At 44.1% G+C, this 14,282-nt stretch overlaps 1 protein-coding gene across 1 annotated transcript in view; it reads left to right on the forward strand.

Moving 5' to 3' along the window:
* THOC2 (THO complex 2) overlaps positions 1 to 14,282 on the forward strand; it is a 60,662-nt gene that overhangs the window by 12,778 nt on the left and 33,602 nt on the right. Inside the window, exons 4-13 of the mRNA XM_032227561.1 lie at positions 2,836 to 2,887; positions 3,980 to 4,050; positions 4,900 to 5,021; positions 6,317 to 6,450; positions 6,912 to 7,078; positions 8,674 to 8,766; positions 9,052 to 9,207; positions 10,271 to 10,443; positions 11,450 to 11,645; positions 13,428 to 13,469. Of these exons, the coding sequence (XP_032083452.1) occupies positions 2,836 to 2,887; positions 3,980 to 4,050; positions 4,900 to 5,021; positions 6,317 to 6,450; positions 6,912 to 7,078; positions 8,674 to 8,766; positions 9,052 to 9,207; positions 10,271 to 10,443; positions 11,450 to 11,645; positions 13,428 to 13,469 (1,206 nt within the window). The remainder of the gene's footprint in view (positions 1 to 2,835; positions 2,888 to 3,979; positions 4,051 to 4,899; positions 5,022 to 6,316; positions 6,451 to 6,911; positions 7,079 to 8,673; positions 8,767 to 9,051; positions 9,208 to 10,270; positions 10,444 to 11,449; positions 11,646 to 13,427; positions 13,470 to 14,282) is intronic.

A 14,282-nucleotide genomic window follows, 5' to 3' on the forward strand; every position in this document is an offset into this window, starting at 1 on the left:
TTATTTACTGTATATACTCGAGTATAAGCCTAGTTTTTCAGCCCACTTTTTGGGCTGAAAAAAGCCGCCTCGGCTTATACTCGAGTCAGTGAAAAATTTGCCCGAAATGGAGGAGAAAAAGGGGCGGGGCCATGCCGCTGGGTGACACTCGTGAATGGCCCAGTGCCCCTGTGAGTTTCCCCTCCCTCTGTGTCAGTTTGCCGCGCAGCGCGCACCGCACCATCCCCCCTCCTCACGTTCTAATGTAATGCAGGGCTGTCTTACGATTCCCCTTCCTCCCCCTCCTGCCGCTCTGCAACGATGTCCCACCTCCTCCTTGTTATGGCAAGCAGCCACATAGCGATGTCCCACCTCCTCTGGTACAGTGATCCAATGATAGGAATCACTGTGCCGTGTGTCATAGGAGGCGGGACATCGCTCCCGCGGCTGCACGGGACATCATCATCACAGCGGGACATCAGCATCATGAGGTGAGTGAAGTATTTCATTGAATACACCGCTAGTTTACTGTTTTTCTTTGAAATAAATATTCAAAAACATTATTGGTATCTATTTTTATTTTTGAAATTTACCGGTAGCTGCTGCATTTCCCACCCTAGGCTTATACTCGAGTCAATAACTTTTCCAGTTTTTTGTGGTAAAATTAGGTGCCTCGGCTTATATTCGGGTCGGCCTATACTCGAGTATATACGGTACCTCTTTGGGGCGATGTTTCGTGAGGCAGCTGTCATTCTTAAAACTCTTAAATCAGTTCATGTGCTGTAATAGCTTTTGGACACTTGCCGACGTACAGGTAGTCCTCGGACTTAACGACCGCAGCCTGAGCCCAAAATGCCTGTTGTTCAGCGAGACTTTAGCCACGTGAATTTTGCCCCGTTTTAACGACCTTTCTCTCTACAATTCTTCAGTGGATCGCGGCGGCCGTCCGGCTAGTAACACGGTGGTTGAGCGAATCTGACTTCCCTGTTAACTTTGCTTCTCAGACAGTCATAAAAGAGGTGTCAGGTTTGGAAGCCATTATTTTCTTTTTTGCTTCCTAACTGCCACTTCAAGGTCCTACTCACCACCTATAAAGCGCTCCATGGTAGTGGATCTGGCTATTTGAGAGACCGCCTTCTGCCAATCACCTCCCTGCGTCCCATCAGATCGCATAGAGTTGGCCTCCTCCGTATTCCATCCGCCAGTCAGTGCCGACTGGCGACTACTCGGAGGAGAGCCTTCTCTGTTGCGGCTCCGACACTATGGAACAATCTCCCCGTGGAGATTCGTACCCTCACCACCGTCCAGGCCTTCCGCACAGCCCTCAAGAACTGGCTAGCCCGTCAGGCCTGGGGATAATCTTATTTTTGCCCCTCCCGAATGTTGAGTGAATGTTGAGTTTTACTGTCTAATTTACTTTGTGCACATTTCTTTTTGGTATTGTCCTACACCCCCCTTCCTTTTTTGATTGTAAGCCGCCCTGAGTCCCCTCAGGGAAAAGGGCGGCCTATAAATAAATAAATCTACAAAATCTACAAATCTACATTTTTTAGCCCGGGAAATTGGGAGGGGGGGGATTTTGTTGGAGAAGTTGAACCATAACAACGTTCTTTCTTCTGGGACTTCAACCACGCCTGCAGGGGAGTGGTTGAAAATTGTCTTCGGTTACATTGGAATAGTGGATTGATTTGATTTGATTTGATTTATTCAGTTTGTATGCCGCCCTATTCCCGAGAGACTCAGGGCAGCTAACAATCAAAAAGGGAAGGGGGGTACAGAATAAAAAAATAAAAAGAAAAACACATTTTAAAAAACAACAACAGTCATACCCTTGAATGGGGCTGAGAGATTCAACAGCCCCAGGCCTGCTGGAACAGCCAGGTCTTAATTGCTTTGCGGAAAGCCGGAAGGGTGGTGAGGGCCCGGATCTCAACGGGGAGATCGTTCCAGAGGACCGGAGCAGCCACAGAGAAGGCCCTCCCCCGGGGAGTTGCCAGCCAACACTGGCCGGCAGATGGGATTCGGAGGAGACCTAGTCTGTGGGATCTAATAGGTCTATGGGAGGTAATTGGCAGGAGGTGGTCTCTCAAGTACCCAGGTCCGATACCATGTAGGGCTTTAAACGTAACGACTAGCATCTTGAAGCGTGTCCGGAGGCCAATGGGCAGCCAGTGCAGTTCGCGGAGGATAGGTGTGACATGGGTGTACCGAGGTGCACCCACAATCGCTCGCGCGGCTGCATTCTGGACAAGCTGAAGTCTCTGAATACTCTTCAAAGGCAGCCCCATGTAGATTGGACCACGTGATGGAGTTGGGCCTATGGGGCAACAGTTGTAAACTTTCAACTGGGTGGGGAAAACCTGGAAACTTTCAGATTCAGCTTTTCACAGATCTGCCAGCAATGCAAACTCTAATAAATTGGAAGTTTGAGGAACCTCAGGCTTCGGGGTTTTATTTCGTTGGGGGGTGTTTCTTGGAACCCTGACAAGGGGTTCCCACGATCCCAGAACACTACGACTGTCATAACTGAGTCGGTCGCCCAGCGTCTGAATTTCGATCACGTGACTATGGGGGAAACTGCCACAATGGTTGCACGGAAAACAGTCACAAGCCCCTCTTTTCAGCTGCGTCGTAACTTTGGTCACTAAATGAACTCTTGCAAATTGAGGACTACCTGTAGAAATTGGACAACCGTTTGACCAGGATGGTATAAGGTTTCCTGCCTTGAGCAGGGGTTGGACTAGAAGACCTCCAAGGTCCCTTGCAGGCCTAGGATTATAGGTTGACATTAACTGCAGGCCCGAATCGATGTAATTTTTTTTTTAATGTTTCTCACCTAATAATCTCCTTTAACAGGAATTTCGGGATGATATGCCTTCCATTCTGGCTGATGTATTCTGCATATTAGGTAGGTCTCCTTCCTTTAATTTTCTCAGTGTGGCTGCTTTTAACAGTTTCAAGGAAGAATCGACAGGAAATACTTGAGTGATTTGTTTTGAAAAGTATATATTAAAGGGTTTGCGCAAAAGTTTAGCCATCATGAAGGCTGAGGATTGCAAAAAAGAAATTTTAGCCCTTGACAGAGGAATAATGGAAGTCTGAAGAAGCATCCACATATTTAGGAAGATATAGATATATCAGTGGTGGATTTCAAAAATTGTTCGAACCTCCTCTGTGGGTGTGGCCTCCTTTGTGGGAGTGGCTTGCCTCCCATGTGACCGGATGGGAGTGGCTTGCCGCCCATGGGACCGGATATGAAGATGCCGACGACACTTGTCAGAACCACCTTAAATTACCTCACACACAGCACTGGCATGCATAAGAATATGATGTACACTTGTTTTTTAAAAGGCATCTTTGGTTTGCATTAAAACAACTTCAACACACGCAATGTTCTGATTGCACCACAAACGCAGTAGTCATCCTTACCTTTCACAGAGACACTGAGTTTTATAAATATGAGCATGATAGTGTAGAATAATCATATCCAAGGACCAGTGGTGGGTTTCAAAAAAGTTTGGAACCTCTTCTGTAGGTGTGGCCTGCTTTCCGGATCCACTGGTGGAACCTCTTTTAACCGGTTCGGTAGATTTGACGAACCCCGTTCTACCGAATAGGTGCGAACTGGTAGGAACCCACCTCTGAGATATATGTATATAGATAAATATACAAATATACAGGTATGTAGATATATAGGTTCCCTGTGAAGTCAGAGCATGCTCAATAGCCAATGAATTATTTTCCATGCCCTACCATAGTAGCTAGTTTTATGTATGCACATATTATGTATAATTTTTAATCCCTGAAATTGCCAGACCAATAGTAACTTCCACAGCGCAGTCTTATAAGGTAGTCCCAGGTAGCCTGGCTGGGGAATTCTGGGAGTTGGAAGTCCACAAGTCTTAAAAGCTGCCAAGGGTTGGATGCCGCTGAATTGGACGGTGACTTTCGTGATAAATATGAGCCCTTCCTAATTGGATGCTGTTCGTTGGTTTTGCAGACATCGAAACCAGTTGTTTAGAAGAAAAAAGCAAAAGAGACCAGTTCATGCAGTTGGTGTTAGCGTGCTTGGTGAGTTATTTTTTACTTGCTGTTAAAAACTTAATTTAAGGAGAAGAGATCAAAATGTGCATGTTGGAAATGTTTAGGACTTATGCCCCACACTTTTTATTGCCCAATTTGTAACGGAAACACCCTCTGCTGAAAATTGGGATTAGATCCGGATGTCCAGCAAAATCCTGACTGTAATTCTGAATCTTAATTCAGGATAAATGACACCGGATCAAACTGAGTTATTCTCCTGACCTCCCCTCATTTAATTGCCCTTGTCCTGGAAGAGTTGGAACTTACCATCGTTTATTTAGAGACTTGTGGCTGAGTTGGCACAGTGGTTAGGGTGCAGTACTGCAGGCCACTTCAGCTGACTGTTATCTGCAGTTCAGCGGTTCTAATCTCACCGGCTCAAGGTTGACTCAGCCTTCCATCCTTCCGAGGTGGGTGAAATGAGGACCCAGACTGTGGGGGCGATATGCTGACTCTGTAAACCACTTAGAGAGGGCTGAAAGCCCTATGAAACGGTATATAAGTCTAACTGCTATTGCTATTGATTATTGCAGCATCCTCATGGTCACATGGTCAAAATTCAAGCCCTTGGCCACTGGCATGTCCTTACGTCAGTTATAGAGTCATGTGATCACCATTAGTAAGCTTCCCACCCAGCTTCCATCAAGCAAAGTCACAGATTTAACCACAGCATGCTTCACTTAATAACTGCAAGCATTCGCTTAACAGCTATGCCAAAGGTCAGAGGCAAGGCTAGCTAGAATCACTCAACCAACTGCAAGGATTTGCTCAACAGCTCTGGCCAAATAAAGTTTTAATCCAGTTGTAAATAAAACTTGTGTTTCCCTTTCTTTACAGAACCTGGTTTCTGATACTATATTGAAAGAGCGCCTGGACCCAGAAACTCTGGAATCATTAGGGCTTATCAAGCAGTCCCAGCAGTTTAATCAGAAGTCTGTGAAAATAAAGACAAAACTTTTGTAAGTATGTCGTTAACATTCTGCAAAGCTCCATCCCTTTTAATGTTCCTGAAATCCCTCAAGACCTGTGTCATCGGTCTTGGGGTTTTGAGATAGCCCCCTTATTTCAATTAACACTTATCCTCTCTTATGCCTTGTGATATGTATGTATGTATGTATGTATGTATGTATGTATGTATGTATGTATTTATTTAGTGTCACAACCCCTGGTATGCCCAAATATGGGATATATTTTACGTTAAAATATTGGGTTTCTGTCTGGATGGTTTCTTGTGACGAGCCGATAGACAGAGAAAGGAAGCAGTAGGCTTCCTCCCCTATTTGGGCATACCAGGGGTTGTGACACTAAATACATACCTATTTCCCTGGCTCAGCTGATAAAGGAGGAGAACCTTGTGGCTTAGTGGTTAACATATCTGCCTAAGATGCAATACAGCACAGGTTCAAATCCCAGTAAGGGTATGGCTAGCTGATGAACCCCTGGTAAGCCCCAATTATGGGAGGAAGCTAACTGCTTCCATCATCTGTCCTTCGGCTTGTCACAAGAGTCCATCACGACAGATTATTTATTTATCAGCACAAATAAAAAAAAAACCACATATGTATGTATGTATGTATGTATGTATGTATGTATTTAGTGTCACAACCCCTGGTATGCCCAAATATGGGATATATTTTACGTTAAAATATTGGGTTTCTGTCTGGATGGTTTCTTGTGACGAGCTGATAGACAGAGAAAGGAAGCAGTAGGCTTCCTCCCCTATTTGGGCATACCAGGGGTTGTGACACTAAATACATACCTATTTCCCTGGCTCAGCTGATAAAGGAGGAGAACCTTGTGGCTTAGTGGTTAACATATCTGCCTAAGATGCAATACAGCACAGGTTCAAATCCCAGTAAAGGTATGGCTAGCTGATGAACCCCTGGTAAGCCCCAATTATGGGAGGAAGCTAACTGCTTCCATCATCTGTCCTTCGGCTCGTCACAAGAGTCCATCACGACAGATTATTTATTTATCAGCACAAATAAAAAAAAACCCACATATGTATGTGTGTGTGTGTGTGTGTGTGTGTGTGTGTGTGTGTATGTATGTATGTATATATATATATATATCACATTTTTTAAAAAAAAAAGAATTATTGTTCAAAGTGACTTGCCCAGAGTGACATTTTTTTTTTGAGATGGGCACCCATATAAATTTATTAAACAAATAAGGCAGACAAATAACCAGTTTATTCCAACTTCTAATTTTCTAACTTTCATGCTTCCTTCCTTCTTCATTTGTTGAACTGTAGTTATAAGCAACAGAAATTTAATTTATTAAGAGAAGAGAACGAAGGCTATGCAAAACTGATTGCTGAACTAGGACAAGATTTATCTGGAAATATCACCAGTGAATTGATCCTAGAGAATATTAAGTCTTTAATAGGTAAGTCATGCTTTCTGAGACAAATTCTCTAGTTGCAGTTTTCCCTATATTACTGTATGTCCTAGATTTACTACATTTTGAGTTTTCATTCTATTCTATTTCGTCCTGTGCCAATCCATTCCCTGTTTTCTATTCCGTTCTGTTCTACTCTATATTCTGTTCTGTTATGTTCTATCCCACCATATCCCATCCCACCCCAATCCATTCCCTGTTTTCTACTCTATTCCCTCCTTTATTTATTCTGTTCTGTTTTATTTTGTTCTATTCTATTTGTGTCTTCCAATTCTTGTACTTTCCTCTATAATTTAGTTTCCCAGATTAAAAAAAATATTCCTGATATTAATCACCCTTGAGGATATTTGATTAATTAATATTCAATAGAGGACCATACTTCCTTAATTTCATTTGCTTAGTTGTCTTGATTAAAAGTAATATTTTTATAACTCCCATCTGTTTAATAGGATGTTTTAACCTGGATCCTAACCGAGTGTTGGATATTATCTTGGAAGTCTATGAATGTCGACCAGAATATGATGAATTTTTTGTACCTTTGATAGAGTCGTATATGTATATGTGTGAACCTCAAACTCTCTGCCATATACTTGGATTCAAATTCAAGTTTTATCAGGTACCGCAGAAGTTCACGCCTTAAAATCCTTCCGTTATCTCAGTGATTTTTTTTGTTCACAATGAAATGCAGGTAGTCCTTGGCTTACGACCGCAATTGAGCCCAACATGGGCTCAATTTCTGTTGCTAAGTGAAACATTTGTTGAGTTTTGCCCCATTTTACGACTTGCCTTGCCGCGGTTGTTGAGGGGGAGCACTGTCGTCGTTAAATTAGTCAAACGGTTGTTAAACGAATCTGGCCTTCCCCCTTAACAGTTGTTAAGCAAATCCGGCATCCGCCTGCTTGTCAGAAGGTCGCAAAAGGGGATCACGTGATCTCAGGACACTGCAACCGTCATAAATAAGAGACAGATGCCACACCTCTGGATTTTGATAAAAATGACCCTGGGGATGCTGCAACGGACGTCAGTGTGAAAATTAGTCACAAGTCACTTTGGTGCCATCGTAACTTTGAACGGTCATTAAATGAACTGTTGTGAGTCGAGGACTACTTGTACTAAAAGGGAGAGAAAAAGTAATATATTTCTCTGTGTAGGTGGTATGTGTGTGTGTGTGTGTGTGTGTGTTTTCTTTGCGGTGTCAAGATTACTGTATTTTTTGGAGTATAAGACGCACCGGAGTATAAGACGCCACAAGGTTTTGAAGAGGATTTTTTTTTAAAAAAAAAAGTTTTTGCACTCTGCAAACTTCCCGAAAACGGGTGCGTTTTTTTGCCAAAAAAGGCACAAATAGCCCTTAGAAGTCTTGTAAAGTGCTCCTGGGGATGGGGCCAAAAATGAGCAAAAAACCTGTCCATTTTTCATTAAAATGGGCCTGTTTCTTTTCGAAAAAGTCATGGATAGCCTTTAGGAAGCTTATAGAGTGCTGCTGGGGGCTCCGGGGACAAAAAAGACCCTGTTTTTCACTCATTTCCGCCCTCCCCAGCCCCCAGGAGCCCCCTGAAAGCCTCCTAAAGGCTATGCATGGCCATTTTGGTGAAGGGGGGGGGGGTTTCGGAAGGCAAAAAGTGCTGTATTCGATGTATAAGACGCACCCAGATTTTCAACCTCTTTTATGAGGGGGAAAAGGTGCGTCTTATACTCTGAAAAATATGGTAGTTTTAAAGAAACAATAGATTACGTAGTTGATGAACAAAAGGGAGTTGAATTAAGAGGTGTTTTCAAACATCTTTGATTCAGTGTAAGGCCGTGTAAATTCTTATCAAAAATAAATAATAAGATGACCACCCCGTGTTCCCCAACCTTTGTGGGTTGGTGGCATGGCTGCGGGAGGGAAAGAGGGTACTGGGCCACGTGAGCGGTGATCTCACACACGCAGCCCTTGCACGAGTGGTGGGGGCTGGCACGCCCGTGTCGTCCTTGGTCAAGGAGGAGGCCGGCACACACGAGTGGCCACCAGCCCGTTGCTCGTGCAAATTGAGCTGCACACATATGCCAACCACTCACGTGGCACAATTCCGATTAGGCCACACCTCGGCCGTGGGTTTGGGAACCCCTGTCTCAACCTTTAAAAAAACCTACTAATGAAAGCCGAGACTCTTGATCTTAACACTATAACTATTTATCCTAAAAATGCATATATATTTTTCTCTCCAGGAACCAAATGGAGAGACTCCGGTCTCTTTGTACAGAGTCGCTGCCATCCTTTTGCAACATAACTTAATAGATCTGGAAGATCTTTATGTGCACGTAAGTTATTTATTTTGCACTTAGCCACAAAATGTGCGTTCCGTTAAGTGCAGAAGATAATCTCTCCCAAACGCGGGGGCTTTTCTGTCATGTAATCCCTGATTTAGGAGCCTATTTACAGTCTCCATAAGAGAATGAGCCATCCTCTCATACTTAGGAAAGAAATCTGAAAAACATAACATGGGCACAGGGGTTAGAGTGCAGTACTAGCAGGCTACTTCCGCTGACTGCCGGCTGCAGTTGGAAGCTAATAATCCAAGCTAATATTCAAATTTGCCTCTCTAGCTCCTGCCATCCGACCACGCTATCCTCGAAGAACACAGGCGGGAAATCGGGGAGGCGAAACAAATTGTAAGGAAACTTACCATGGTTGTGCTCTCTTCCGAAAAGACGGAAGAGAAAGAGAAAGAAAAGGAGAAGGAAGAGGAGAAAATGGAAAAGGTGAGTTCCAGCCACAGCAGGCTTCCTGCCGCGAGATCCTATTGGAGGCGCTAATCATCCTAGCGAATGCAGCTAGGCAGAATTTTCCTAGTGCGCCATCTAATTATCCGGCAACCGTTTTAACAAGCCGGGATTACACCACCGTTCCGGTGGGAATTGGTTTTGCTTTGACTTGCATTGAAGATGTGGCTGATGGGGAAAAGGAGGAAAGGAGTCTTCTCTATTTTAGCCCCAGATAGAAAGACATGTGAACTGAATATAAAAATTTTCTGCTCCTGATAGAGCAGGCACTCATACTTGATATCTTACATTAGACTGTCAAAGTTTATAGAGCTAGTTTTTGACTTACAACAATTCATTTATCAAACATTCAAAGTTACAACTGCCCTGAAAAAAATGACTTGTGACTTACGACCATTGCTGCCAACGGGGAAAGCCAGATTCACTTAACGACCGTGTTCCTGACTAAACAACTGCAGTGATTAACAGTGGCAAGAAAGCTCGTAAAATTGGGCAAAGTGTCTCGCTTACCAACAGACATTTTGTGCTCAATTGTGGCTCTAAGTCAAGGACTACCTGTGTTGGTATGGTTTAATCTGGCATCTGGATTTTTTTATATATATATAACCAGGTTAGCCGATAACCCGGCATTGCCTGGGTATTTATTTATAGGGTGAAAATGTCTGGACCAAACATAATTTCTAATGATGGATTTCCCCCCTTACCAGAGGGAGTCCCTTTGTGGAGTACTGTGAAGCCGTTACCATGGCAACTCCACTGCGCTGCAGAAGCCATTTTACGGCAGTACCGTAGAAGCCATTTTAAGGCACAACAGGCTGCATCTTAACAGAAGACACACCCCAAGGGATCTTAGGGGTGTCTTACCCCCACAGTATTTATTTTCTCTGTGTACCAAGTTTGGTTGAAATTGCTCGAGGTGTTCCAGAGTTATACTGGAACATACACACACACACACACATACGCACACACAGCCGTTTATAAATAAATAAAAATAAATTTAAAAAACGAAAGTTACTTTCCTCTGCTTGGTTATTTTTTTCAGCCACCAGATAACCAGAAACTGGGTTTATTAGAAGCCATGTTAAAAATCGGTGATTGGCAGCACGCACAAAGCATTATGGACCAGATGCCCCCGTTTTACGCAACTTCGCACAAACCCATTGCTCTCGCTCTTTGCCAGCTTCTCCACGTGATGATTGAGCCTCTCTATCGAAGGTGAACGGGGTCTCCATGTCGAATAAATTGATTAAACCGCTTAATTTTAGGCTTCCATAATTGAAACTTCCTTGGTTTTAGAATTCGTAGCTGATAGAATGGTTGTTGTGACCTGTCAATGGCCAGCAGAGCTGCCAGCAGATTCGGACAGTGAGGAGGGTTGGGGAGGAAGATGGGCCAGTCCTGGAGTCTGGGGAAAGCTCTGATGAGGGCTCTGTGTCGGAGGCAGAGAGGGGGCCAGAGCCATATGCCAGTTATCAGCTGCCTCCAGAGTCAGACGTGAGGCAGATGATCAGCTGGAGCCTGTTCCCAGTGTGCGCATGTGCAGAGTTGCCAGACGAAGGGAACAGCTAAAGAACAGGGGTCGATTTGGGAGTAAGGCCACAGGTGGAGAGTCAATGGTCCGTCCCAGAGGAAATAAAAGAGGAGCGAAAGGGGAGTGGAGTTTGCAGGAGACAATTAGTTTGCTTAATTGGTTTGTGACTCTCCGAGACTCCTTGCCAAATTTTGCAGGTATCGGCCTGGCAGCTCTCCAAGCCAGATAAGGTCTGTGACTGTAAATCCTCCCTTGAAAGAGTTTTGGAGAGGTTGTCAGCACAAGGAATTTGCTTCAGGCTTTCTGGAAGCCTCAGCCAGGACAGTGGTGGGAGAGTTTATCCATATTTCTTTTATTCCTCAAGGCAGGGGTAAAGGCATTCCTTTCATTGAGTGCCGCTACAGGGTTGTGCTTGACCTCAGCGGGTGGAAGATGTGGGCAGGGTGGGCATGGCCAGCCTGACCTCACCGTCTGCAGCCCTCCCGAGCTCCATTTTCGCTGGCAGAGGTACCGCGAGTCAATCCTTCGCTGTTTCCAGGGCGACCTTGCAAACCTCGAGTTTGAGACCCCTGCCTCAAGCCTTTGGCTTGGGGCAGGGTTATCTCTTGCCCCGCCTGGCGTTTTTGAGAAGCTCTTCCCAAAACCTCACATTTCAAGAACCGTCTGAAGAACCTGCCTTTCTCGTTTCAGAGTTGGAGTCCTCAAAGGCGCCAGAGGAACCCCAGTCCCCCCTCTGCAAAACAAGAGAGCCCCAAAGCCGGTCGAACATTTTGAAGACTTGAGGAAAGAAGTGTTCAACATGCTTTGCTGTCTTGGCCCGCATCTCTCCCACGATCCCATTCTCTTCGCAAAAGTGTTGCGTCTTGGGAAAGCCTTTATGAAGGAGGTAGGTCTCAAGGTGCGGCACAATTCAGTAGCACAAGTGATCCACTGGAATTTGTGCAAAAATTATAATATTAAAACCGCAACAAACTGGTGGGAACATCAGCCTGAAAAAGTCACCAAAAATCAGATGGTCAAGTTCTTGTGGGATTTTTGCATACAAACGGACAAATACTGGCGCATAATACACCAGACATCACACTGGTTGAGAAAAATAAGGTTACAATCATAGACATCGCAATACTAGGTGATAGCAGGGTTGACGAGAAGGAATATGAAAAAATCACGAAATACCAGGACTTAAAACTTGAAATTCAACGATTATGGCCCAAACCAGCAGTGGTAATTCCAGTGGTAATCGGCACACTGGGTGCTATTCCAAAAGCACTGGAATTACATTCAAAACAGTTAAAAATTGACAAAATCACCATCAGTCAAATGCAAAAAGCCGCACTGCTTGGATCTGCACGCATATTACGAAAATATGTTACGACGTCCTAGGCCCCTGGGTGGGGCCCGACTAGTAATCAATGCCAAATCCGGCGAAACAACTGGCCGCTGTGATACAATTGTATAATAACAATAATAATAATAATATCAATAAGCTATTTCAAAAGCAAGCAGTTGAAGAGAAAATTGAGTTAACTTTGCTATCTTAAATGCCAATTTAAACAGTGACTATTAAAACTGTATAAGTGAATTGATGTTTTTAATGCCCGATTCTGCATTGTTTCTTTTGGGAATTCTACTGCTAATAGTTACCCATGCAAATAACGCATAAGAAATAAAGCCCTTCTGTTATCAGTCCAGTGTGAGAGGAAAATTATAATCATCTTTGTACAGCAAAAGGGCTCGGCATAATTCCACCGTTAAACAGCTGACAGGCGGTTAGAGTGGATTCCGTGCAAAGTGCAGTAAAATTTATCTTCTAAACATCTGTTAATTAGATAAGCTCTTGTAAACCCAAGTCAGGATTTGGCAGGTTGCTGGGAGCTGATCTCCAGATGTCTTGCAAAATAAAAACGCAGCGTAGGGTTGAGAGCTGATTTTGTTTTTTAGTCCGCTGGTACCAAGTGTCTTCACTGTCTGCTCGCTTCTTGCAAACGAGGGTCCTGTTGTCACATTTCCCTGATTTGCAGATATGCCCGACTCCTTTTGGGGATAATGCGAATAAGCAGCCTTGAAGTTTGCATTCTCTTTTTCCGGGACAGCTATGCGGAAGGAAAGAATTCATCATCTTCATTTAATAACCCTCATAATCCCTTGCGGGGGTGGAGTCTGGGCAACTGAATGGAGTCGGGGGTTGACTGGCCCGATGCCCTTCCTGTTGCCAATGCGGAGTTTTATTCAGCATATATAATCTCTGCTGAATAAAACAGATGCTTTAACCAATGCTTGGCTAATCCCCCTTTGTGGGTTTAACCAAGGTGTGAAAGAGATATCATACAAATGTCACCAAGCGTTGAAGGATTTAAAATGAAGGTTGGGGTTTTTCTAACTATTGACATGTAAGCAGAGTAATTTGAGAGCGTTATTGTAGCCAACTGAGGTTGGAGATCCATAGTTCAAGTTCTCCTTCTCCTGCATGCCACGTTATGGAGGAGCTGCTCCCCTCCCCTTCTTTCCCCATTCAGAGATTCAAAAATTTTAGTTCCACCATGATTGCTCTGACTCAGATATTTCCTGCTGAAACTTGGAAAAGGTTTTCATTAACATGCTTGGAATAGTCTCTCTGGTCTGAAGCCATGACATCTTAGCAGTTAACCTGCCTTCTTTTTTCCTGTAGTACCAGCTGGACGTAAACAGACAAGAGGACAGAGAGAAAATGGTAGGTTCTTTTTTTTAAAAAAAAACCTCCCTTGAGAGGCCTTGTAATATTTGATGCAAGATAGAACTAACCGTCATGTTACCCAAGGAGACTTACTTCTTGTTGTCATTGTACAAGCAACACCCCATAGGGTTGAGACTTATCGCCTGCCATTCTAGTCATCTTCTGGGTGAAGATGTAGTCTCTTAACAAATCATATTTTGCAGTCTGTCTCTCTCTAGGTCAGGGGTAAAATTCCAGTGCATTCATAAAGGATCAATGTCCTTTGATGGAATTGAGAAAGCAATGCTCCCAAAAAATCAGAGGTCGCATGGCTGTGGAATAAACCTGGTTTTAAGGAAGGGAGAAGATGACAAATATTAAGGCCTTCAGTATACCAGGTGTTCTGACCCCCCCTGCCCCAGTCACGAATGCCGAGACAAGCTTAACTGGAATGTACTTTAATAGCAAGACACCAAAACCTCGGTGGCTGAAAGCCAAGCAGAACAAACAGATAAGGACCTTGGAAGACAAACTCAGGCAGCAATAAACACAGATAAGGCTTGGCAGCAATGCAGCCTGCCAAGCTCACAGTAATGTCCTCCGACATTCAATCCTGCGTTGACTTCTGCAAAGAGGGCCGTGTGCACAAGTAGCTTTTTATAGTCTGGAGAGTAACCTAATAACCACCAGCTGAGTACAATCACCTCCTGTAATTGCGTAATTGTTCCTGAAGCCTAGTAGCTCTTTGATGGCGTACATCCAGGAACAACTCACTACTGGCCTCCGGCTCCCCTCCCTTGTCTTCTCCCCACTGGTCCAAGGCTCAGGTGC

The sequence above is a fragment of the Thamnophis elegans genome, chromosome 12, assembly GCF_009769535.1.
Source record: "Thamnophis elegans isolate rThaEle1 chromosome 12, rThaEle1.pri, whole genome shotgun sequence".
Classification (NCBI taxonomy): Eukaryota; Metazoa; Chordata; class Lepidosauria; order Squamata; family Colubridae; genus Thamnophis; species Thamnophis elegans.